The sequence below is a fragment of the Amblyomma maculatum genome, chromosome 1 (assembly GCF_055883805.1).
Source record: "Amblyomma maculatum isolate TAMU_Amacu chromosome 1, ASM5588380v1, whole genome shotgun sequence".
Classification (NCBI taxonomy): domain Eukaryota; kingdom Metazoa; phylum Arthropoda; class Arachnida; order Ixodida; family Ixodidae; genus Amblyomma; species Amblyomma maculatum.
This window is the reverse complement of record NC_139344.1, coordinates 273,903,866-273,927,735: the sequence shown is the minus strand read 5'-3', so window position 1 is coordinate 273,927,735 and position 23,870 is coordinate 273,903,866. Positions and strand designations below refer to the sequence as shown.

Below are 23,870 nucleotides of genomic sequence, written 5' to 3'. Positions count from 1 at the left end.
TTCGGCACAGCGAGTTTGTATAAAAGAATCATTCACGGGTGCGCCAGTGCAGACAACACGACGGCAAAAATAGACTGCTCGTTGCCTGTTTTTCACGAGCATCTCCGCAACCGAAGACCGTAACAAGTTCTGCAAAGCGGTGCTGCCAATGCAAACAGCCATAAGCAGGGGACGCAATAAGCATATTGCAGTGAAATTGCAAAATTTAGCACAATGCTTTTGGCAAAAAAATTTATATGATTCACAAAACAAGATATTTTATATTTATTCTGGTTCTTGTGCACAGAAGTCGAATACGAATACAACGATACCGACAAAGTTCCGACCAATGCGCACGCGACACAGACAAGAGCTCGCGTGTGAAAGTACAGCGGACACTGACGGCACAGATGTCACGATGTGCCACGGTGCACCGCTTCTTCGCATACCGCGAGCTCACTTTCATACAGCGCCAACTTTCATACTTTCATACTTTCATACTTTCATTTCATATTATGAAATGTGCTAGCTGCTTCCTTGAAGCGTTTAGACAAGAGGCCTCTGTCGGAGGAACTGCTGCTGGGCGCTTGGCAGGACAAGGGGAAGGGCGTCCAGGCAGTGCGCGCTCTTTGCCGTTATTTGAGTGCCAGCGGACTTGATTCACGTTTGTAAAACAAGCTGCTGTGTCTGTATATATATTTCATATACCTTCTCCCACATCGTCACCCATCATGACCTTCTTTCTTCTCTCCTTCACCTTCCCCAGTGCAGAGTAGCAGGCCAGATTTGAATTATTCGGGCCAACCTCTCTGCCTTTTCCTTTCAATAAATCCATCTATCTATCTATATATATTATACTGCGCCATCATCTTCCGTGATCAGGCAAGGCGTTGTAGGCAGCGTGTCATCCGACGCACACACAATGCTCTGGCAAGTTTCCATTCCGCGATCTGTGCGCCTGTGTTGTTGGCGGTGAATAAAGCCGACAGTATGACGCATAACAACGGCAGCTTCGACAGTGTCAAGTGTTTATCTAAATAAGCAGGGTTTTTGTTTCATGATCGTCAGTGACGTGGCGCTTCTGCTGTCCTGCTGTGGTGCAACGGAGCGGCAACCAGCTAGAGAGCACACCTGTTGAAAAGGCTACATTATGGGATCGCTGCCTGCAATTGCACAGTTTGGGGAAACCTGCTCCGAAAGTAGTACTCGGCACTGGGCCACAAAAACTGGACGCTCACAAAGGGATCAATCGCAGGCAGCGTTTAAACACACAGCTAGTTCTAATGTGGACGCTAACCGGTTTCACGGCGTAATTCGACGCTGCGCCACGACGGCACCCGCTAAATGCTCCCGTCATGCATGGCCCCTTCACCACCAAGTGAAGCGGGGTTATGCGACCACATTAGAGCTAGCTGTGTGTTTAAACGCTGCCTGCGATTGATCCCTTTGTGAGCGTCCAGTTTTTGTGGCCCAGCGCCGAGTACTACTTTCGGAGCAGGTGTCCCCAAAGCGTTTCCCCAAACGCTAAAATTGACAGTGCCATCCCCAAGCATGAGATGGGCACAGCGCTTTCATAACGAAGGATTAAGCCATACCGCAACTCTCCTGGTACCCATCTCCGCACCTACCGTTCTTCCTTGCGGCTGCTGCCTAAACAGCAGTAGCCACTGCGACTGATTGCATGCCAAGTTGCACTGACATGCAGTCTAATGAAATGGGGAGCGGTACGTGTCAAGTAATCGGTGCCCACACCCTCCTGCTGCCGGTCCGATGGCTCCGATAAACGCTAAGCCGAGCTCCTAATATGCGCTCCGGTTTCTCGAGCGCTATAGCCCCCGCACTCAACGGTTGTTTTGTTCTTCTTCTCTTCCTTTAAGAGAATTCGAGGGCAGCTGACGTCATTCTCCCTTCTGTGTCCCAGAGCCGTCCTCGGCTATTTCCCCGATTCCCGCCACGAGCGAAGGGAGGGCGGCTCCTTGCGGAACGAACCCCGGCTTCAGGAGGCAGTAAGCAAAGTGATGGGTAACGATCCCCGTGCCTGCCAGGCAACTTCTTTCTTCCGCTCTGGTTTCATGCTGATGAGACCGCTCAAGGCGATTAGTTTCTCCAAAAAGGGTCGCTCCGGTGACGTCACCCCTGGCAGCCAAGCAAAAGAGGTCACCGAGGTCTCCGGATCGCGATGCTCGCAGCAGGGACATCAAGGAACGACGACGCGCCGTTCCACTGACATCGTAATGCCGCCACACTGCGTGCGATTGAGCGATGCAGGATCAAACATAACGATCTTGGAATGAGCTCGGTTCACTGTAACATGAGCTGAGCGTGAGCCTCCCGAGAGGCAATGGGCGGATCCATGGATGCAGGAATGCGCGAAGATAGCAGAACCGATACTACTGACCTAGATGCAGCCACGCGGTACACGAAAACATCACACGCAGGCCCAGACACGTATTCTAAACAATATTACCTCTTTGGCTGTCGCTGGCCGCAGCGAAGTCTACAAAGACAAGGTAAATAGCTGCACGCACAGAGCACTGGAAAAACGTCAGCACTGAATGTTGCTTAACTGCCTAATTCTCTCTTGCGTAAAATCGAGGAACGAACAAAAGCCTGCAACTGGCGTCCGCGCGAAGCACCGGAACACAACTGAGGAAAGGGGGCGCAGCAAACATATATGCAGCCAGCTACGAAAGAAACCAGGAGGAGGGTCAGTTCAGTAGCTGATCACTATTATTTTCTCCATGTTAACTCACACCCGTAATTCCTCTCTCTTCTGTCTTGTATGACGCTCCCCATGCAGGATACCGCTTTAGGAGTTCTATTCATGAATGATTTATTTTTTTCACATAAGGCCTAATGTTTGATTATCTGCAGACCGACTAACATCAAAATCCTAGAAGAAGATCTTGTTGGCATCGATGAATGGTGCGCCACTTGGCTTATGTGACTAAACAGTACTAAAGCATCGCTTCTTTGTTTCCTTTGCCGGTGCAACCCCCAGGATAATACTTATGCAATTGGCACTGTTCCTATCATATCAGTTGACACCTACGGGTGCCTTGGAATCAATTTACGTAAAGATTTAACCTGGTCCCATCACACACAACATGCTATAATACAGCAAATCAGTTTGGATGTGCCGCGCGTGATCCCATCTATGCTAACCTCATCACCATGCTTAAATCTGTCCAGAACGGTGCTGCAAGATTCATTTGTTCCCACTACTTTTATCACAATAGCGTTTCGGCACTACAACCTCGGCGCCATCTTACCACGCTAGCCTGTCGTCGCAGATTCACCCGTCTTTCGTTATATCATAGATTTTGTAGCAGCGTTAACCACGATCCTCCCCCTATATCACACAGCCCCATTGGATATCTCACAACTCCCACCCTAATTTCCTCTACCCAGAGAAATCTCGCACTGTAACATTTCAGCGGTCCTTTTCATTCTTCCTCAGAACAGCCAACAAGTGGAACGGCCTTCATCAATCCCCTTCACTTCGGATCTGCCGTCGAAGATTATCTAAATCTGTAATATTATTTTGTAAGCCCACCTCGCGTGTAATGTCTCTTGAGCACCCCTGAGGAACCATAAATTCGAAGAACACTCTATGCTTTAATTCCGACACACGCGCAGGATTCGGGCTCCTCAACGAAAAAAAAAATTAGAGGGTCTCTTAATGTCTCTTAAGAGAACGGCGAAAGCCTAGTCTCCGAAAGCCTAGTTTCGTAGTCATGATGAATCATACCTAGTCATTGTAGTCATAAGCATTCATAGCTAAGCATTTTTACTCATTTACAATCAGTTGCGGTTATTACAAGTCGTCGTTTGACATACCGTTCGTTTCGTAGTCATTAGCGGTAATGATGAGTCATGCCTGGTCATTATCACTCATCGCTAAGCATATTTACTCATTTGCAATCAGTTGCAGTCATTACAAGTCATTTTAGTCATTATTCATCATTGTTAGTCATTAGCATTAGTCATTAACTCTATCGATTCATTACTTTTAACCCCGCCGGGGTGGTGCAGTGGTTACGGCACTCGACTACTGTTCCCAGGGACGCGGGATCGAATCCCGGCCTCGGCGGCCGTTTTTCGACGGAGGCGAATAGCAAGGCGCTCGTGTACTGTGCGATGTCAGTGCACGTTAAGGAACCCCAGGTGATCGAAATCTCCGGAGTACTCCACTACAGCCTCTCTCATAGCCCGAGTCGCTTTGGGACGTTAAACCCCACAAACCAAACCTTATTGCTTTTATTCATTACCTATCACCATCAATCGTTTTCATTCTTAATCTTCCTCCTCACACGTCGGCTATTTGCGCGTGACGCATCAGCCCACTGATGCGACGAACAGATCACGACCACAGATTTTCGCTCCATGAACCTAGAAAGGTTTTCGCCTCAAGAAGCATGTAGGATATATTTAAGGACAGAAAGGCCTCTTAGGTAATTTGCAAGAACTCGATACAATTTTGCACATCCCCTTTAAGCGCAGATTATAATCCAATGGGGCGGGAATGTTCTTAATTTCAAATTCTTGTAAGGCGCATTCCAATATGGTACTGTAAAAGCGTGGAGGACAGCTACCATTAGCTGTGGGAATGCGACAGCATAAGAACCCCACTACGAGCTGCCATGCAGGACCACACATATTATACCGGTTGTCCCACGCAACTTTAGGCAAAATTTCAAAAATAAGAGGCACTTCGGGCGTGAATTCAGTGATGCTATATTGAAAAAACGCAGTTTGAAGCAATTTTAGAAGCACTAGCATTTCAAATTTGGAGCATTTTGGAGCACAGGAAAGCCAATTTAGAAGCATCAATAGAGCATCTAAATTTTAAACCTTGGGCACTTCAGAGAAATAAAACGTTGCTTTGAAAGAAATCTGTAGGGTGAGGTTTTTAGTTTCCATACCTTTTAGGTTGGCAAACAATGTTGGAAAAGTTATACGTGACGCAAAAAAGAGAGTTACACCAGTAAGTTTGCCACACCATTGCCACAGAATCGCGCCTCAGAGGTCTTTAATCGGAATAATTACGATATAATTAAAAAGAAGACGTCTTCGGGCAATGCGCAGTGGAGGCGCATGTGCGCTTTCACTGAGAGGCCGTGACAGCAGAATCTGACTTTCAAACTTAAAGGGGGCCAGAGATTTTTGATCAGAAGTGCACCTTAACACGACTAAATGATTATTTTTTTTTTTTCATAGATATGTCCCTGCAAACAAATACAGCAGAGCCCACGTATAAACGTCGCAGTTATAGTGAACGCTCACTTATTACCAACGATGGTAGAGCTACCATCAAAATATGTATTAGGGCTATTGCACTACGTCAGATAAAACGAACAGTGGCCGCAGCAGATCCACAGGCTCACCGTCGCAGTGGAAAGACGTGCGCTTCTCAGGGAGCCAAAGCGGAGACCGAAAAGCAACTCTCAGGACCCGTAACCCGCCCCTAAAGCAAGTGCCCCCCATGAAACAACAGAAAAGGCGGAGCTAGCTGCAACAGCCCCCAGAGGCTATACAAGGTCAATCGGTGCGTGCTTCTAATGAGGAAGCAAAACAGTGCGAGCAAAGGGCACCTTACTCGGCATATACCGCTTTTTTCGGCGTAGCAGTGTCCACGGTGGAGTGCATCAGAATACGACATGTCAATTTCATTTATTAAAGAAGCTCGTAGTCCGCCACAGAAAATATTCAAGGGTTTCAGTTTTTCGAAACTGCCATTCTCGAGGGGACTTCAGCGCGAGGAATTCTGGGGCGGGCGAAAGTGAGCGGCCGCAGACAGCGGCAGCCATGCATCCGCGTCGCACAGTCTATGGTATATGTGCGAACCGAACGTCTTGCCTAGAGTGGCGCACATTTCTGGTGAGTGCAGCACCACCGAGGTGGCTCGCTGGATTCGGCGTTCTAATACCGAATGCAGCAGCATGACAGGTGTCAGCAATATGATTTTAATTTCCTTCTTTTTAAATTCGCTTCAATATCCTCAGTTTAATTACGACCCTAGAGACTGCTGCTTCCTGCTTTCTTTTTCTCATCCCCTTCCCACTCCCTCCTTGCACTCCACACAACCTCACAACGGGCGCAACAGATTTCGAGGAAACGAGGACCATATTTCTAACGCAGTACAATAAAAAGTAATGTATGCAGTGCGATGTCAGTGTGCGTTAAACAATCTCGGATGGTGGAAATTATTCCAGGGCCCACGTACCACTTCGCATTTGCATAACGGCCTCGCCCATGACAGCGAGCTGCGCCAGCACGCAGCTGGAGAAAAAAAAAAGAAATAAAGAAAACAGGACGAAGAAGAGAACATTTTCCAACCTCACCTGCACATCGCCGGTAATCTAAATTAGAGACAAGGACGCTCTGCGCACCTCTCGGTCGTTAATGAGCCAGTGCAGGGTGGGCACCTCGCTGGAGAGTCCGCTGCTGCAGGTGGCGTTGATGCGCTCCCCGATCCGGTACCTGGCCTTGATGCCGCTCAGGGTAGGCCCTTGCAGGTCGGCGGCTGCGCATGCCGTGCCAGGAAGAGAACATGCAATTCATTTGGGTCACTGAAAACATTATGGATGCCAAAGAAACATACAGCTTCGCATCTTCATCAGTGTCGGCACAAAGCACGAAACTGTCCGCTAATCGTGCGTCAAAATGTCGCGTATTCTGTCGGAAAAGGACGCTTTTGCCATTTTTGATCCGGTCAGCCAAGGTAAGCTACCATGACAAAACATAGGCAGGGGATGGCAGTGACCGAGAGGAGTGTTTCGATTAGCGCAAAGCCTCTAGAGCTACATTCAGCCTTTCTCTAAGGTGGATAGAACAGAGAGCAATGTTCTCCTTTGCTTTTTCTTGCAGTCGAGAACGGTGCGGCCTTCCAATCTCGCTGGGCCGGAACGCGTCGGGGGTCGATGATGCACGCGCGGATGCGGTGCGATTGACCCGGCGAGGTCTCTGTTGTGCGGCCGGCCCATCCCGGAAGGCGGCCCTTGACAGCGCGCAATGATCGGCGGCGCCCGTTTGACGGCCACCAAGAGCGCGGACAGCGCCGCCGCCACTGGCCTCGCTGCTGAGGCGGCGATGGTCCAGAGCTGTGTACACCGTTTCTGCCTCTACAGAGCAATGCGGCGCGCACACACAAGTAAGCGCTCGAGCTCGAATGATTGCCCGCAGCATCGGTCACCTGTTAGAATAGGTAGCTATAGATGTGCTATTTACTATTAGCCCTCCAGCAAAAGTCATTGTGCAAAAAAATTGTTCTCGATTATCCCGTATCAGCGCGAATATAATTCTGACTTCTTTTTTTTTTATTTTTTTTTGTCGCAAGGCTGCGGTCAGGAGGATTTTTTTCTGTAGCTACTCCAGTAATTGAATTATGAATGAAGGAGTACGCTAGGCTCACTGGACCGAAATGCAGTACTGCTTCAACGTTAATGGTGTTACGCACGCACGCGCGCGCACACACACACACACACACACACACACACACACACACACACACACACACACACACACACACACACACACACACACACACACACACACACACACACACACACACACACACACACACACACACACACACACACACACACACACACAGAAAGTCACATGAAAAAGTACATTCCAAGCTCTCATTTGAAGGCACTATCGTTCATTATGTGAGCTAGCTACTAAAAATGCAACAACCCAAAAGACACTTAAAAAAAAAGAAAGAAAGCTCCTCGTATACACAGCCTTGAATGATCAGCTTACATTTCATTTCGCTGCTGCAGTATCGAAAACCTTAATTCTGAAAAAAAAAAAAAAAGTTCCCATCAGGGGTAAGAACACTCCCGGTGCTTCTATGAGTCTTGCGTTTCCCTGCGTCCTCTGCAAAAAAGCTTTGTAAAGCAAAAAGCCAAAATGTTTTGTCAGGCAAGGCATCCATGAACAGTTTGGGCACCCCAAAACAGTGCGGCGCTGACTACACCCAGGCCAATAAGTCATCGCCCTGGTAGAAATTTCAACGCAACTGAGAGCGATGGCATTCACAAGGAATAAGATAATAACGCAGCACTGTTTTACATCTTGGTCGTGCCACACGTCCCGGTGGCAGCGGCTGGTGCTCTGGGGATCCTCCGAAGAGCGTGCACGTACTATAGGGGACAACGGCTTCCATGATCTATACCTGTAATTAGCGGCTACCGACAGGTGGAAGTCTGACTGTGACGTGAGCTAGAAAAGTGACCGCCAAGCAAGGTGACGCACATCAAAATAGCACAAAACAAAATAGTACACAAACACATGCAGGGTGTCCAAGCTAGCTTTAGCCAATGGTTACAAAATAAAACAATTAAGGTAGGCCAGAGAAACCACTTGTATACAGGTGCCAGCCATCTGGCGCGCCACAGGCAATTTTTTATTGTGAAATTAATTAGTAACAGATAATTATTTCTAATTTACTATTGCCTTTGGGTAATAAAAGTGATTCGCAATGTTTGAGAGCACCTTCTCAAACCCACATTTCATTTCTTTCTGATAAAGTATCACGTGTATCTTTTTTCCAAGCTCAAAAAAGAAAGCCCGCAAAATACAAAAATATCACGTGACTGGCGCATTCGTGTGCTACGATTGTGATGCTCTCTACCCGGATTTCACTGAACTAAACCGCTGCGGCCTTGGCTCCACGACCCCGTTGAGGCGGCAGGCAGATATGTTGTTGTTGTGCCCTCAAATAATGACACATACCCACGAGGGGGATTGGCCACACGTGAAACCAGTAGTAAGGGGGTTATGCTGTTAGTCAGGAGACAAAAAAAAATTACTACATATAAATTTGCGGCGGTTTCTTCGTCCGCTTCAGGCAGCCGGCGCACGTGACGGTGCAAGTCGCAGCGAACTCACCGCGCTGGCCGCAATCATCGCCAACATATCGGCCTACCGCTGGGACTGTTTGTTTCTTCGTCGCGAAAGATATGTCGGGGGGGCTGCCGAGACACGGCCGCAACTAATTTCGTTCACTCAAACCACAATTGAGAGCACCACAATCGTGGCGCGCGAATGCCCTAGTCACGTGATATTTTTTCCCCTTTTTTTGTGCCCTAGTCACGTAATATTTATCGGAAATAAATGAAATAGGTAGAGTGCATATTTTGGCAGCGTAAAATTAAAGACAGGACTAAAGGAGAAAGACAAGGGACAAACGCTGAAATGAAATAGGGGTTTAAGAAGGAGCTCTCCAACTTTGTGTAAATCACATTTGTTGTCTAAAGACAATGATTAGTAAATTAGAAAATTATCTTACTTACTAATTGGTAATTGCAAAAAAAAAAAAATCCAGCGGCGCGCCAGATGGCTAGCAACTGTATACGTGTGGTTTTTCTGTCCTACCTCAATTGTTTTATTTCTTAATCCTTGGCTAAAGTTAGCTTGAACACGCTGTATACAGAGCGCCACGCCACGGGCGGTCAGCATGAACGAAGCCAACGTAAACCCCTGCAATGCAACGAAAACAGTGGCAGAGTTCCAAGCGCTGGCCTTGTGGAGGGGCATTTATTATGACTGGAAGCCGAATCCCACATCGCTTCGAGCACATACACACACACACTTTTTTTTTGTCAACGCGCGTCTCAGCATTCGTTATGCAACAGCCCACCACTGCTTGGTGCGCAGCAAGCAGCCAATATAGCATATGCACTGCGATCCGCTGCGAAGCGGGTGCTGTAAGGGCAGCCGCCAGGAAGAAGCAATTGGACACTAAAAGCAAACAAGGAATAACTGCAGCCACGAAGCAGCATGCCATCTGGGTGCATCAAAGAGGGCATATGAGCGAGGGCAAAGCCAAAATATTCACGCGTGCCTAAAAGTGAGGGAAATAAACTTGCGACGGCTGCAGTTGGCGCAAACTCAGCACCCAAGGCACGTAACATTGCGTAGACAAACCAGTGCGACCGCCCCTTCTCGCATCTAGACAAACAGTCGTCAAACTATGCGCGTGCACAGCTGTGTATTCTCTGTTAGTGACCACGCCGTATCGCGCTGTCTCCTGGTCAGCGAATATATGCTTAGGACGCATGCCGTTAGCAGGAAATCCAAGACAGACGGGACAGGATTAATGGCTATCGGGTCAGCGAAGGAACATATTCTTGCAGCCTACTTTCTTACTCGCTTACGTAAGTGCTGCGTAAGTGACCTTGACAGTGAACCCGAAGCAAGCTACTACCCGGATATACGCTGCGCGCGCACTCCATCATTGTTTCTGCACCGGGCGCACCCGTCGGAGGGCACAACGGGAATATGCATGATAGGTTCGTATACAAGGGTCCCGCCTGAACCCGCTCGTAGCGGCCAGCGCCGCAGGGAGGTCGTCCGCCGAAAGACGAGCGTACGAGGCTAAACAAAGCATCGGGATATTCTTAATGAACGCCAAGCCGTGGGCGAAACCGCTTTGGTATGTACGCGCCCTCGAGACGTTCGTCGTTCCTGTTCCGCCGTAATCGAGATTACGCTCGGGGGATTTCTACGTGCGAGATAACAAATCGAACGCGCCCAATGCTGGGACGCCGTTACGCCGTCCTTGCGGAACGCGCCCAGAATGTACACGCGCACGATCGGCGCTGCCCACGCTATTCCAGAACCCCGCGAGGAAGGAAAACAGCGCAGCCACGCGCCTCGCGACTGGGAAGAAAAACCAAAAACGCTTAAAATCCGTCCCTTAAGCAGCTTTCCGCCCACGCTGTGTATCCCCCTGCGGGGACACACGGCGCAAAATGTGCCGTCGGCCCGTCGCATGAAAGCGCAAAGACGCGACTGGCACGGCTGTGAAGCAACATCGCAAATCTCCCACGCACCATGAAAAGAGGATGATGATAAGGAAAAAAAAAAAAAAAAAAAACAAAAACAAACATTCGAGGCAGGGCATTATCGTAGCCTGTGGCAGCTGCGATAGCAAGTGCCCGTGTGAATTCCTCCGTGAAAGGGCGTTCCGGACGGTGTAGAGAGTGAGCGTCCCCTTCCCTTTAACCATTTTGCCAGTTACGCCACAGTCGCTCTTAATCGCGCCCAAAAATACTAAGGCAGGCGCGCGCGCGTGCCACCATTAGCTTTCACTTTCGCGCTCCTTTCCGCGGTACTGTCTTTGGCACCCTTTCAGAAACACTGCGAGTTGGCCCCGAAACTGCCGGCCGGGGGTTATTAGGAGGAAACGACCAATAAACGGCAACCGAAGAAAACGAAATGCAGGGTTCCGAAACAAGGTTGCCGGCAGGCATCCCTCTCTCCTTTACCCCTGCACATGTGCAAAGGAAGCCGCTGATTGGTATAGTGATTATCGAATCTGAACAGTCACAACGGACGCATTGAAGTAACTGGAGCTCTCGCTCGTGTTACTGCCATAGGTGTTTGTGCAATGTCAGTCTAAACAAGGCCGCATTCGGAGAGTGTCATCGTCACACGTCCGCTGTATACGAAGAATGCCCCTCCCATTCTATGCGCATTGAGTGCACTTATGCATGCAGCGACGTACTACGGGACAACGAACCGAGTTTACGCGGACTGGCCAGGTGTTCGCGTCCACGTGGTTCGTGTCCCGCGCGCGACCCATTCTTGTTCTCGTGACGATTTCTTCCTGCGCACAAAGGTCGGTGTGAACGGATGTACTGCGTCATGATTTCCAGTGTTTTACCATAACTACCGTAAGCTGTTTGCTTCTCCCGAGACTGCTGAACATTCACTTTCTACATTTAACTTTCAAGCTCAGCATTTCACCTTGTTTTGCTCTGTGATGAACCAACTAGCTCGAGATGTTTTCTTCAAACTTGTTTAGGTGCGGCAAGCGCTACAATTCGATCTGCCCCTGCATTATTTGTGGACAGTGCCATCGCTGAATCAGAGATAACTGAGTTCACTACACTCCTTTGATCGATTGCACGGAAAGGTAGTCGCTGTGACCTAGCAGCGTTCTTATGAGGAATTGCATAGTGGATTGTGCAGATTCTCACCCGGCCTCTGCCCATGCGCAGCAAGCCTACAAACGGACACAACTCAAGAACCATTCAGCCAATGACTTCGCGGCCAAGTCAATGTGTCCGCCCTGCGATGCCACGCTCCTATGTAACCCTGCGGCGTGCATGATGAACAGAGACCGGATTTTATAGTGCTATAAACGCCTACTTCGGGTGTTATAATAGTAGCTATATATGCCTATTTGCTACGTTCTAACCTGCTCAAGAAAACTAATCATAAATCCGTTTTCGGTATCTTCATCACTTGGATATTGCCGCAGGTCAATGCATAACATTTCAGTGGATACCAGCACACTGTGACATTCTAGCCAATCAAAAGGCAGATGAAGCGCGGCCCGTAAAGACCATCAACATCAGATATATTCGGATTTCTTCATGAAACCTGATGCGTCCCAACCCCCGAAGTACCGGCTCTGGAGGTTGCCAACACGTCACGACTAATTTCTTCACTCAGTCGACCCATATCTAAGATCAACACTCCCTCCTATAGACCTCCTCCCCATCTGGAAATTCTATATCTCCGAATCCCCCTGAACTTTGCATTTACAAAAGGTTTGCGATACCGTTTCGGTCAAACGGCGACCGCGGTGCGATCGAAAGTGTTGAACTTGTCCCGCTTGAGTGCCCTGCATATGCTGACGAGCGTGCTTACTATAAACATTGCATGGAGCTCTCCCCAGTGCCTCTAACACTGGGCAGTGTTTTATGTCCCTTAGCACGCCTTAGGAAACAGAGACTTGCAGTAAACTTTCTGTTTGCGTGTTTAAAACACATTGGACATCTCGACAAATTATAATTTCACTTTGCATGTCAGCCTGACGCATTTTTGACGCTGTAAACTTTGTACACTTGCATGTCACTCACACAACATTGTTCAGGCTCTGAGCTTTGTGCGCCCATTTGTCGGATATGCATCTCATCACTTCATTAATGCGCATTTATGGCCGCGTTTTATGTCACCCTACTTTTGCGTATTTTATTCTCCATGCCTCTCTTATTGCGTCTTTCTCTCCCCAATTCCCTTTCCTACGCAGAATAGCATTTCATGCGAATTCTAGACGACGGTTAATTTTTATTATTATTATTATTATTATTAAAGCGCCCCTCTCTCTCCCTCCCTCCTCACATCTCTTTGATTTCGGATTCATTTCGGTTTTGGACACCCGCACTGGATGGCGCCGCGGAAAGTATACGAAACGAATGATAGGTTCGTACCAACTTGGTTGGGCTGCACGCTTTATCGTCTTTCCTTCCGCCAAAAGTTTTAGACAGGATCAGTTGGCTAACTGCGCGGTGCGGAGCGGACCCAAACGATCTCCAGTAGCCCATCGTTACTGAAGTCCCTCGATAACTTAATCGTAACTCCAACACGGCTCGCTAACCCAAACCGGCAACGATTTAGGCCCACTCCGTTCGGCGCCGCGCTCTCTTCCAATCGACACAACCTAGAAACGTTGCTTGCGCCTTGAACCGCGTATTTGTTGTGCATGCGATGACACATTCGTTAATTCACGTAGCGTTTATTGGTTGCATAAACACTCTTCCGGCCTCCCTCCCGAGCCAAATCACAACAAACAACTCTTGCTCGGTACCAATTTTATTACCTCGATCTTGAAATGGTTCTCTCGCTCTAGAGCTGTACGTGTTCATGGACCTCCACTGGGTTTCCCGGCGAAACGAAAGACCGCCAAGGGTGCATTGATTCGGCAGTAGATTGTATATTTACCACGTTACACTGAAAATAGCAAAACTCCCGTCTGCCACCATGCGGAAAGAAACGCGTTTTATTGGACTCACTGAAAGTCCACGAAAATGTTGAAGCGTTCCACTGTGCCTCTTTAGCGCCGCTAATTCAAGGAGACTGCCCGTGTTTGCAAAAATGCGCGTATTGCCCTATATCTCAAATAGTTAGCTCTTCACGTCGTGCTTCTTTTCCCGCCATTTTTTTTTTTTTTTTTGTTGTTGTTGTTTGTTTGTTTGCTTGCAGGTTCTTCCCTCTTTCCCTGCCGAGCCGGTGCCTCTCCGAACCTGGAAGGACTGGGAGACCTGATTGCGGTCAGATGACCTGGTCAGGCAGAGGATCGCCGTCAGCAGGGCCACACACGTCACGGACCAACATGACATGAACGTTTAGACCGCGAGTGGGGTCGTGCGGAGACCCAGTGGGCCTGCGTGCCTTGAATTATTCGACAAAACACTTTCTTTTCTTCCTCCTCATTGCTAAGTTACTCAGGACACGACAGTGCCAAGAATGATTAACGAAATAAATATAAGCTGAGCATAGCAGCAAGGTCTAAAATTATTGATGCCAATATGTCGGATACGTAAAATTAACAATATTTGTAATACTTTTTTAAATGCATGGCCTCCGTCTAATGAGTTTATTGTTTGTCTTTATTTAATTTCGTAGCATGAGAGGACAATTCTGGCGGTAAGCATGAACAGCTCACCTTTTACAAACAACATTATGGGTTTTCAACAGTTGCATTTGCATGTATATATATATATGTGTGTGTGTGTGTGTGTGTGTGTGTGTGTGTGTGTGTGTGTGTGTGTGTGTGTGTGTGTGTGTGTGTGTGTGTGTGTGTGTGTGTGTGTGTGTGTGTGTGTGTGTGTGTGTGTGTGTGTGTGTGTGTGTGTGTGTGTGTGTGTGTGTGTGTGTGTGTGTGTGTGTGTGTGTGTGTGTGTGTGTGTGTGTGTGTGTGTGTGTGTGTGTGTGTGTGTGTGTGTGTGTGTGTGTGTGTGTGTGTGTGTGTGTGTGTGTGTGTGTGTGTGTGTGTGTGTGTGTGTGTGTGTGTGTGTGTGTGTGTGTGTGTGTGTGTGTGTGTGTGTGTGCGTGCGTGCGTGCGTGCGCGCGCGCGCGCGTGTGTGTGTGTGTGTGTGTGTGTGTGTGTGTGTGTGTGTGTGTGTGTGTGTGTGTGTGTGTGTGTGTGTGCGCGCGCGCGTGTGTTTGCAGGCGTATCAAATGTGTTTTAAGAGTGCTGGTAACACCATTTCCTAAGATTTCTTGAGCCAGACAGCGACCGACCGCCCCCTTTCAAAATGAAGAACGTGAACTGTACGATACGTTGTGGTACAGCCTTAAAAAAAGAAAGTTGCTTCTAAGAATCCCGCCTTTGCTATGATCCCAACTTCACCCCTGCTGTTTTTTAGAGCGAAATCTTTACTACTCTCAGAGCCCCAGAGTTCCGCTTCGATTTGTACTCTTGATCTTCAAGCCCAACCAAGGTCAAACCAAGCACATTATCCCCCCCCCCCCCCTTTTCACCGCCTGAAAAAAAAAAAAAAAAAAAAAAAAAACAATGCATGGCTATATGTTATACGACCTGCAAGATGTAGATGGTTCGAGCCCCAGAGGAGGTGGTGGGTTCAAGTGCCAGAGAAGACCGTGCATCGCCGTGCAATTGCCATTAGCAGCTGTGACGCAAGCCGTTGTCGAGCCGTCACCGTAGCGGCAAGTGGGAGAATTGCATGCACAACATATACGCCTGTTCCAGGGCTCTTCCCCGCGATTCTGGCGTGTCATTTGCTTTGAGGCATTACTAAAGAACCTCCCTATGGCGCCAGATTTGTCCTTTCTCCGTATAAAAATTGTAACGCAACTGTTTTGCGATGAGGATGCGAACCTACCTACGTACCTCCAACTGTATGCCCTATACTCACCTCACTATATACGCCACGCGACCTAGAGTAGTGGGTGTTTTCGAATCGGGCGTCGCTGCGCGAGCGAGCTATCTCGTAAGAGGTCCTAAGTGTCTCGAAATTTTTACTCTGAGGTCGATATTGATCTGGTATCATTTGTACTTCTCATCAATTTCATGGTGTCTATTTTCCCCGGGTGCCTAAAAAGTACTCTTAGTTGTTTTTTCATTATGGTGACAATACGCCAACGGCATTGGGGGGCCTTGTTTTGTCGGTATTTGCCTCTTCGTTATTGAATTCTGTGCGACTGTCGACAACGAATCTCACCGTATTTCCACACTCCAATGCGCACATCGGCAGCTCGAACAGGTGCGACCACCGCATAACGCTGTGTGTCGAGCGCACCGAGTTGTAAAGGTATGGTTCCGCGCATGGTGTGCGGGGCGACACCTGCGACAAACCCTGCGCCCGCTCGGAATCTATCAAAGAACGGACGCCGAGGCAGCCGGGCGTATCGCAGCAGCAGATGTCGACGCGGCTGGCCGAGTTCCAGCTGGCCTCTCGTGCGCATCCGACAGAAGGAACGTCTCGACAAAGCCGCGCGCGCGGGGAGTGCGATCAAACACGTCCGACAAACTTCCCTCTTCGGAAGACACGCGTGGGAGCCGCTTCTCCGTGCAGCGCGGCTTTCAGGGGTCTGCCGCCGCAAAGTCAGGTAGGTGATGCACATAATGACTGCGCGTGCGTTAGCGCGTAAGAAAATAAATAAATAAAAGCCCACTGGACTGTCTAGACGGCTGCGTCAACTTCCTTCTGTCAGCGGGGTGGCGTAGCTCTCATCACAAGGGAACACGGCGTTAAGATGCCGGCTGCATAAAGAATGAAGGACAGAAGCAGGGGAAAAAAAACAAAAAAAACACGAATAAACAGAACAACGAAGGAGCTGTCACATGATGAATTGGTCTGGCACCGTCAAGGTAGAAATGAAAAAAAAAATAATAATAATAAAGAAAAACTACACGACCAGGGGTGCGTTTTCGGAAAGCAAGAATAAGCCCCAGCAGGCAAAAAGCCTGGTCTCGTTGGTAATAATGTTCACCATAATTACAGAGCACAAGAGGACGAAACCACCGTTGATGTTTCGTCCTTATGCCCTCTGTATGAATCACAGCCTGCGTCGGGCCGCGGAGGCCAACGTAACCTCCGCCGGCGGGAACAACCAATGAAGTTTCTGAAAGTAGCGGATAAAAGAGCCTATGACCATGACTATTCGCGTGATATTCTGTGATGCTGGTATACCCTCCTTCACTCTGTCGCGCACATAACGCTGGACAACTCACTTCTCACAGCGACAAAGACGGCGATAAGTGCTATACTCACGGCAACCGAATGAGTCTTTTTTTTTTTTTTTTTTTATCACGCCAGCACTACAGCCCCCTTAACCAATTTCGTCGATGTCTGTCTGAAGCCGTAAAGCCGCTGGCAGAAGCTGCCAACTTGGGAGGCAATTTTGTGACGAGAATCGAACCCATCGGGACCCTTGGATCTGAATCAGATGCCCTACTCCTATAGGCCATGTATAGGCACATTCGCACGGCTTCGTTACATCGGAGCTTTCAATATTAGGATGCGCTTTTTTGAAAGACTGGTGAGATATTGTGCTAGCGAAACTGGCCGCCCTGTATACGCATTGAATCGTGACCTCGAAAGCGCCAGATTTATGAAATAATGCTAAGAGTATCTTAACCCACTAAAAAGGAGACGTCATGGACTTCAAAAATTACAGACCAATCAGCTTACTATCCGTTACGTAAGGTATCTACTAAAGTGATTGCCAACGTAATCAGGACAACTTTAGACTTTAATCAACAAAATGATAAAGCAGGGTTTTGTACAGGCTACTCTACTATAGATCATATGCACACTATCAACCATGTGATACAGAAATGTCCGGAATATAACCAACTCTTATACACAGCATTCATATATTTGTTATGAAAAATCATTTGACTCAGTCGAAACCTCCGCACTCATGCGGGCATTATGAAATCGGAGTGCAAATGAGTCAATGTGAAAGTTCTGGAAGATATTTATAGTGGCTGCGCAGCAACCAACTCCTGCATAAGGAAAGCAATAAAATTACCATAGAGAAAGATGTAAGACAAAGACAAGGTTGTCCCATTGCATAACGCCTTTTTTTATGGCAGTTCCCCAAGACTATTCACCGCTTGCTTACAGTAAGTATTCTGAAATCTGGAATGAGAGCAGTTCGGGATAAGGGTTGATGAAGAATACTCGAGCAATCTGCGATTCGCTGATGACATTGCCACAGGGAATGAATTACAAAAGAGGATTAATAACCTAGACAGCAAGGCAGAATGGTAGGCTTAAAAATTAATATGCAGAAGACTGAAGTAATGATCAAAGGAACAGCAGTTTACAACAGGCGCTGGAAGTGGCACAGGTAATAGCCGCAGATCCGGACTGCGAAAGGAAAATAACTAGAACAATCAGATTGGGATGGAGTGCATTTGCCAAATACTGGCAGATCATGACAAGCATCAGTATCCCTCAACAGGAAAGTAACAGCTGCCAAATTTTAGTGGCGCAGTGTTCTTGCTACCTCCGTCCAGCGCCACAACATCTGTGAAACGTTACGGTATAGCTGGATGCAGCCATATGCCGCCTGCGCGTGAGCTTTGAAACGAGTCTTCCCGCAAATTACGAAGTAAACTTGTTATACACAACGCGTTAAGGTTGACAATCGGAATGTCTGATAGGAGAAAAGTGTTTATCTATTGCATGAGCAGTAACGTCCACATCGGTAATATAAACCTAATTAAAACTGATTGCTGGGCTAGTTGGTGCATAGTCGCATAAAAGAAAGGTTAATAGCGCAAAAAGACACTCACAAATAGGCACAAATAGACACACAAGTTTGTATGTGATGTTCCGAGAAAGAAGTTGGAGTCAGCGCCGGTCCTGTGTGTCTATTTGTGCCTATTTGTGAGTGTGTTTTTGCGCTGTTAACCTTTCCTTTATGTGAATATAAAGCTAGTTCCGAAATTTTGTTTATTTACGATGATTCGGATAAAGTGATTATGTCTGAGAATTTTATGCGTTGGTTTTGGCATTACATCGACTGGTGCAACTTCAGCTATAGCGCAAGTGTTTCTTTTTCTCCTTCCTCTTCTTGGTGTCACTCTGTAGGTCACAAACCTTTTTCTTTCATTTAGCTGCACGCAAGCTGAGCGGGCAATCCGGGACTGGAAAGTCGATCGGTAATTCGAACGGGGCTTCGGTTGTAGACCACGTGTTCACAAAACGGCGGTACCTGGTTGGTTGGCGCGTCGGCTTTCGCGTCGATGGCTGTCGATCACGGTGCTGAACAGTAGACGTGAGGCCCGAGCGATCGTGATTATTCTCAGACAACTTCGTGAAAGAAATACCAATTTTTTGGGCATTTATTATTAGATTTCTCTATAAACGCAACGGTAGCGCTAGTCTGCCAGGTCATGCTGATCACGTGCCTGAGACGGGGCCGCAGTGTTCTCCTCGTGGTAGCAGGTCAGGCGAACTACCAAGCGGAGGCCATGCGGGTTCTGCCTACAAGTCACGGATGTCTCTCGAGTTTACCCCGGTGCCCAGTGGAGCAAAAAGACGCCCAACTACTCCGCTAGCTCCCAACGCGTCTGCACAGAAACAACCGACAGCTGTTCTTGACGACATCGTATGACGATCGACCATAGAGTTTTTAGTTTATTCTCCGCAGCCTATATTTGCCTGAGTATCTGCGCGTGCATCCAACTGCCTTACCCTCACTGTATATAAAAAATAATAATAAATGTTTTCATCATCATCATCATCATCCAACTTCCGTGGTTTTCTTCCATACGTCGCCATGGTGGCCGCTATAGGGTGGCCAGCCGAACCTGCGGATGCTTTTTTTTGACCTGTGAGTGGCCTCTGAATCTTTCTGCGGGCTTCGAAAGTCCCCACGTGGTGCCGCGGTGCTTACCCTAATGAAAACAAGGACCACCGCCGGTTCTCAGCAGAGCGCTAGGCCTAACGGTGTCAAGAGGCGACACCGACCAATACTCCGGTCTGACAATAAAGGCAGGAAACCGTCAAGCGAGACTGAAGGGGATGAAGTCATCAGTATGGATTTTCGGGAACGGCTAGCACTTCGACAACATCGGGGTCACAGGTTGACGGAGGATGGATACAATATCGGAACAAGTACAAAGCCAAGATGCAGCGAAGCCTGAGAGCCGTCAGCCACTGTGGGAACCCAAATGATACCCAGCAAGTAAATACATAACACCGAATCACAAGCCGAAATTCCAACTGAGGAGGAGCCTACAACCCCGAGAGGGATCTATGTAAGAGAAAGGGCTGGCCCCAATTAGAGGTGTGCAGCAAGATCCAACCTTATAATTATAGGCCGATTGCTTTCACATCTGTAGCATATATGTACGCTTCTCGAGCATATCATCTCATCGAATACCATGACATATGTTGTCCAGCTCATTTTTTCTAATCAGCCCGGTTTATGGGCGCTCATGTAAGACAACTATTTGAATTACTAACTGATACATCAGTCCATTCGCTCACATCTGCCAAGCGATGCCATCTTCATTGATCTTGCCAAAACATTCGATCGCGTTACTCACAACAGACTAATTTACAAGCTGACTTAATTTTTTTTAATTCGCCGACCACAGTCATTCACTGGATCAAAAAACCCTTGTATCTAACCAAGTTTAATCTGTCGTAATTGATAATTATAACTGTCAAATATGGCGTCCCGCACGGCTCCATACTTGGACCGGTCCTCTTCCTTCTGAGCATTAATGACTTTAATCTTCAAATCATGCATAAGGCTATTAAAACATCCTGCGCTAAGTACATCGGACTGTACCCAACATTTGACCTAGCATGGAACGTCCACATTCAGTATATTATTAATAAAGCATCAATAACCCTCGGTTTCCTTAAAAGAAATCTCCACCAAGCTGACACCAAACTAAATTTGTTGCTTGCACTCGGCTTGTAAGATCTCAACCGGAGTATACCTATATGCATTCATCATTTGGCATCCCCGTCAAGCATATTTAACCGATTGCATTCGATCACTGCAAAACTCATCAGCTAGCTTTATCACCCGTGATTACTCACGCCTGTCTGGCATCGAAAGTTTGAAACGACTTATAAAAAAAGAAGCGTGCGAGATAGCGATGTTGAATAAATGCTGTAGACATAGCACAGCAGCTGAACTGGAATGCTTAAATGGCGTTAACGCAGGCTTTAGATTCGAGGAAAGATAAAATATGCCTATCATAATCGTTGCTAGAGGTCTGCATGGACCGGTATCTAGGGCACACTTTCGTTCTTTTTTTCTTTTTTTAATATATCGATGCGGCCTTGTCAGACATAGAAACACGATTTGACCATGCCTCAAAAGGCATTGTGACATACCAGGCACTGGAAGATGTACTTTTGCAGAAGCAGCTATCGAACGCCGACACAAACGTGATGCTGGCAAAATATAAGCGGCTTGGGCGCACGTATTAAACGAAGAACCTACGTACGGGTCTCCTGTGGAGGACGTAGCGGAAATACTCTGCAAAAATTAAGGAACCAACCCGCCGGTATTGCAAGGAGGTGGAAAACATCAAATTATAGCGGCGACGCCAATTTCCCGGTGAAGCAGGACGACCTTTCAGTGCCCTGACAGAGTTAGACGGCGCACGATAGGGGGCGAAATGCTTGTGTAATATGGCGATGGCGCATGTTCACCAAGACGCTAGAGACAATATTAACTCGAGTGAAGTTATAAAAAAAAAAAATTCTCAGTGCTGCCCCAGTTGTGTTTCGATAATTGTTCCCTGAAAAGTTATAAATTTCGGAGAAGTTAAACAAAGCGTTATGCAGTGTACGCGTGAAATGCGTGCATGCCTGGTGAGCTTGGTGTTAGTCTCAGCATTTTTTTGTTTAGACGTGAGATTAACCCGACCGAGCAGTTCTTGCTCATTGTTGCAGTGATCTTTTTCTTTACTTTTGCTGATGCCTGGACATGTACATAAAGTTTCGCGAACTACACTTTTATGTTGTAATACATTTGATGAATTGTAGCTCTACAATGTCGCTGTGGTATATCTTCCTAAACTACCCGATACAAAGATTAAGCATTAATTTGCATCATGACGTAATAAAACAAAGCGCGTTAAAGGCACTCAAATCAATCATCGGCGTTAACTCTCTTTTAACTTATCTTGTTTATTGGGGAAAAAAAAATATTACGAAATCGTTTAAAATGAATGCCACGGCAGGTTACATGTATCACCCTGAAACTTGCGTGGATTTACGCCACGGCCTGAAGGGCCAGTGCCAGCCTCACACGGCGATGGAAAAGGCAAAATCTTAATCGGAAGCTTCCAGATGCACGCGAAGGGTCACATCGTCCGCAGCTGGCTTGTGGTGGAAGAAACCTCGATTTGCACACGAAAGGAAGTACAGTGTATATACGATGATCTCCCTGGCTTCAATGGGCACAATCATAAGGAGCGTGCTGGAAGACAGTAGCCCCGCGTTGTAATACACAATGGAAGCTTATCTGGCGGTGGCATAGAGGTAGCAGCATGCTTATAGCCGTAAGGGTTTCGCGCATGAATTATTGTGTCGTTGGATGCTTCGATGATGACGTGAAGTGTCCTCCAAGGATGGAATTATAGCGTCAGAAATACCGCTGACAATGTCCGACGACTTTTTATGGATTTTTTTGCTAATTTGGTGGGAGCAGGAAACACAGGCGAATGTAACTGTTGTGCGGTTGGGAATGCGCACATTTATTTCTGGTGGCTTAGTTCTTTTATTTATTCTTTAGCTCACGTCTTGATTTAGATTTCACTTAATGGCCGGAACGTCCAAAGTATGTGTCTGTGCTTGCATATATTCAACCAATTATTGTGTGTAGCAGCCGTAAATTCATGTCTATAGATGTGTCAGTGTCGTACAAATCGTCGTGGCTGATATCAAAGCTCCGCATACACCTGTATACGGTGTATACGGAGCAACGCTGTGTGTACAGTGTTGAACATGGATTCGAATCCCTGGTGTGTGTTGAATTATTGTGCTTATCTGTTATACTGCAGCACAAAAGCGCGCGTGTTTTACAGCTCTTTCCACGCCTGCATTACGCGAGTGGTGTTGAACAGCAAGTTTCTTTCTTTTTTTTCATATATATATATATATATATATATAAGGTTTATTGCTATAACCTGAACTGCCGTGTAGCTTGTCGACACATATTAAGTAGTCCTTGTTCTCTAGTTATTTTTGTTTTCTGTTCATAAAAACGCCCTCTGTCTGTGTAATGTGATTTGATCGCAATCTTTCTCGTGACTGTCGGAGTCATAAACGTGGTTAGTCCTACACGACGCATCAACGACAGAAATAAATTAAAAATCACTACCGGTTCTTCTATATTATCCACGCCCCTCCTCCGCAACCCTCCCCCCTAATTTCAATCCGATAGGAAACCCCTGCACTCAAGCGGGGAAGGAAACCGACTGTCGATACCCTAAGGCCGATTTTGCTAACTTCCTACATGAACAAGCGTTATAGACAGGTAATTTTAAAGAGCCACGGAACGCACAGTCACGGAAGACTTAATCACGCACAGCATGTTTGGGCTTAGAGTGGGCTTAGAGCGGGACCACAGCCTCGAGGCTATGGCGGGACTCACCATTCAAGACGTATTTTTACAGGTCCTTTCAACCGAACGCTTCATCACTGGTCCTAGATTTACAACGGCATTTCGATAACGTCTCCCATGAGGCGATAATGCGGGGCCTGACCGAGCCTAATTGCGGCGAGCGCATTTTTAGCTACGTAAAGGCCTTCCCCTCTAAGAGAACGGCTCAATAGGAATACGGAACCTCAGATCGTACGTCTTGAAAATGCAAAACAAGGGTATACGCCTAAAGGCCGATTATCTTGCCACGCCTTTTTTAATATTAGCGCGCACTGGACTTGACAGAAAGCTCAAGGAAATCCTTTGCATAGGGCACTCTGTATACGCGGATGACACCACAGTACAACAGTAAAAACATGGAAGAAGACTGCAAGTGGCAGCCACACGCGTTCAGCAATACGCAAACAGCTGCGGACCCTGATGTTCACCCGAGAAGTCGGACCTCGTGAGAGTTGAGGGACACCGATATAAAGATA

General features: G+C 47.4%; 1 protein-coding gene across 1 annotated transcript in view; it reads right to left on the bottom strand.

Moving 5' to 3' along the window:
• LOC146206573 (uncharacterized) overlaps positions 1–23,870 on the bottom strand; it is an 89,727-nt gene that overhangs the window by 53,472 nt on the left and 12,385 nt on the right. Inside the window, exon 4 of the mRNA XM_084591305.1 lies at positions 6,372–6,505. Coding sequence (XP_084447431.1) covers positions 6,372–6,505 — 134 coding nt within the window. The remainder of the gene's footprint in view (positions 1–6,371; positions 6,506–23,870) is intronic.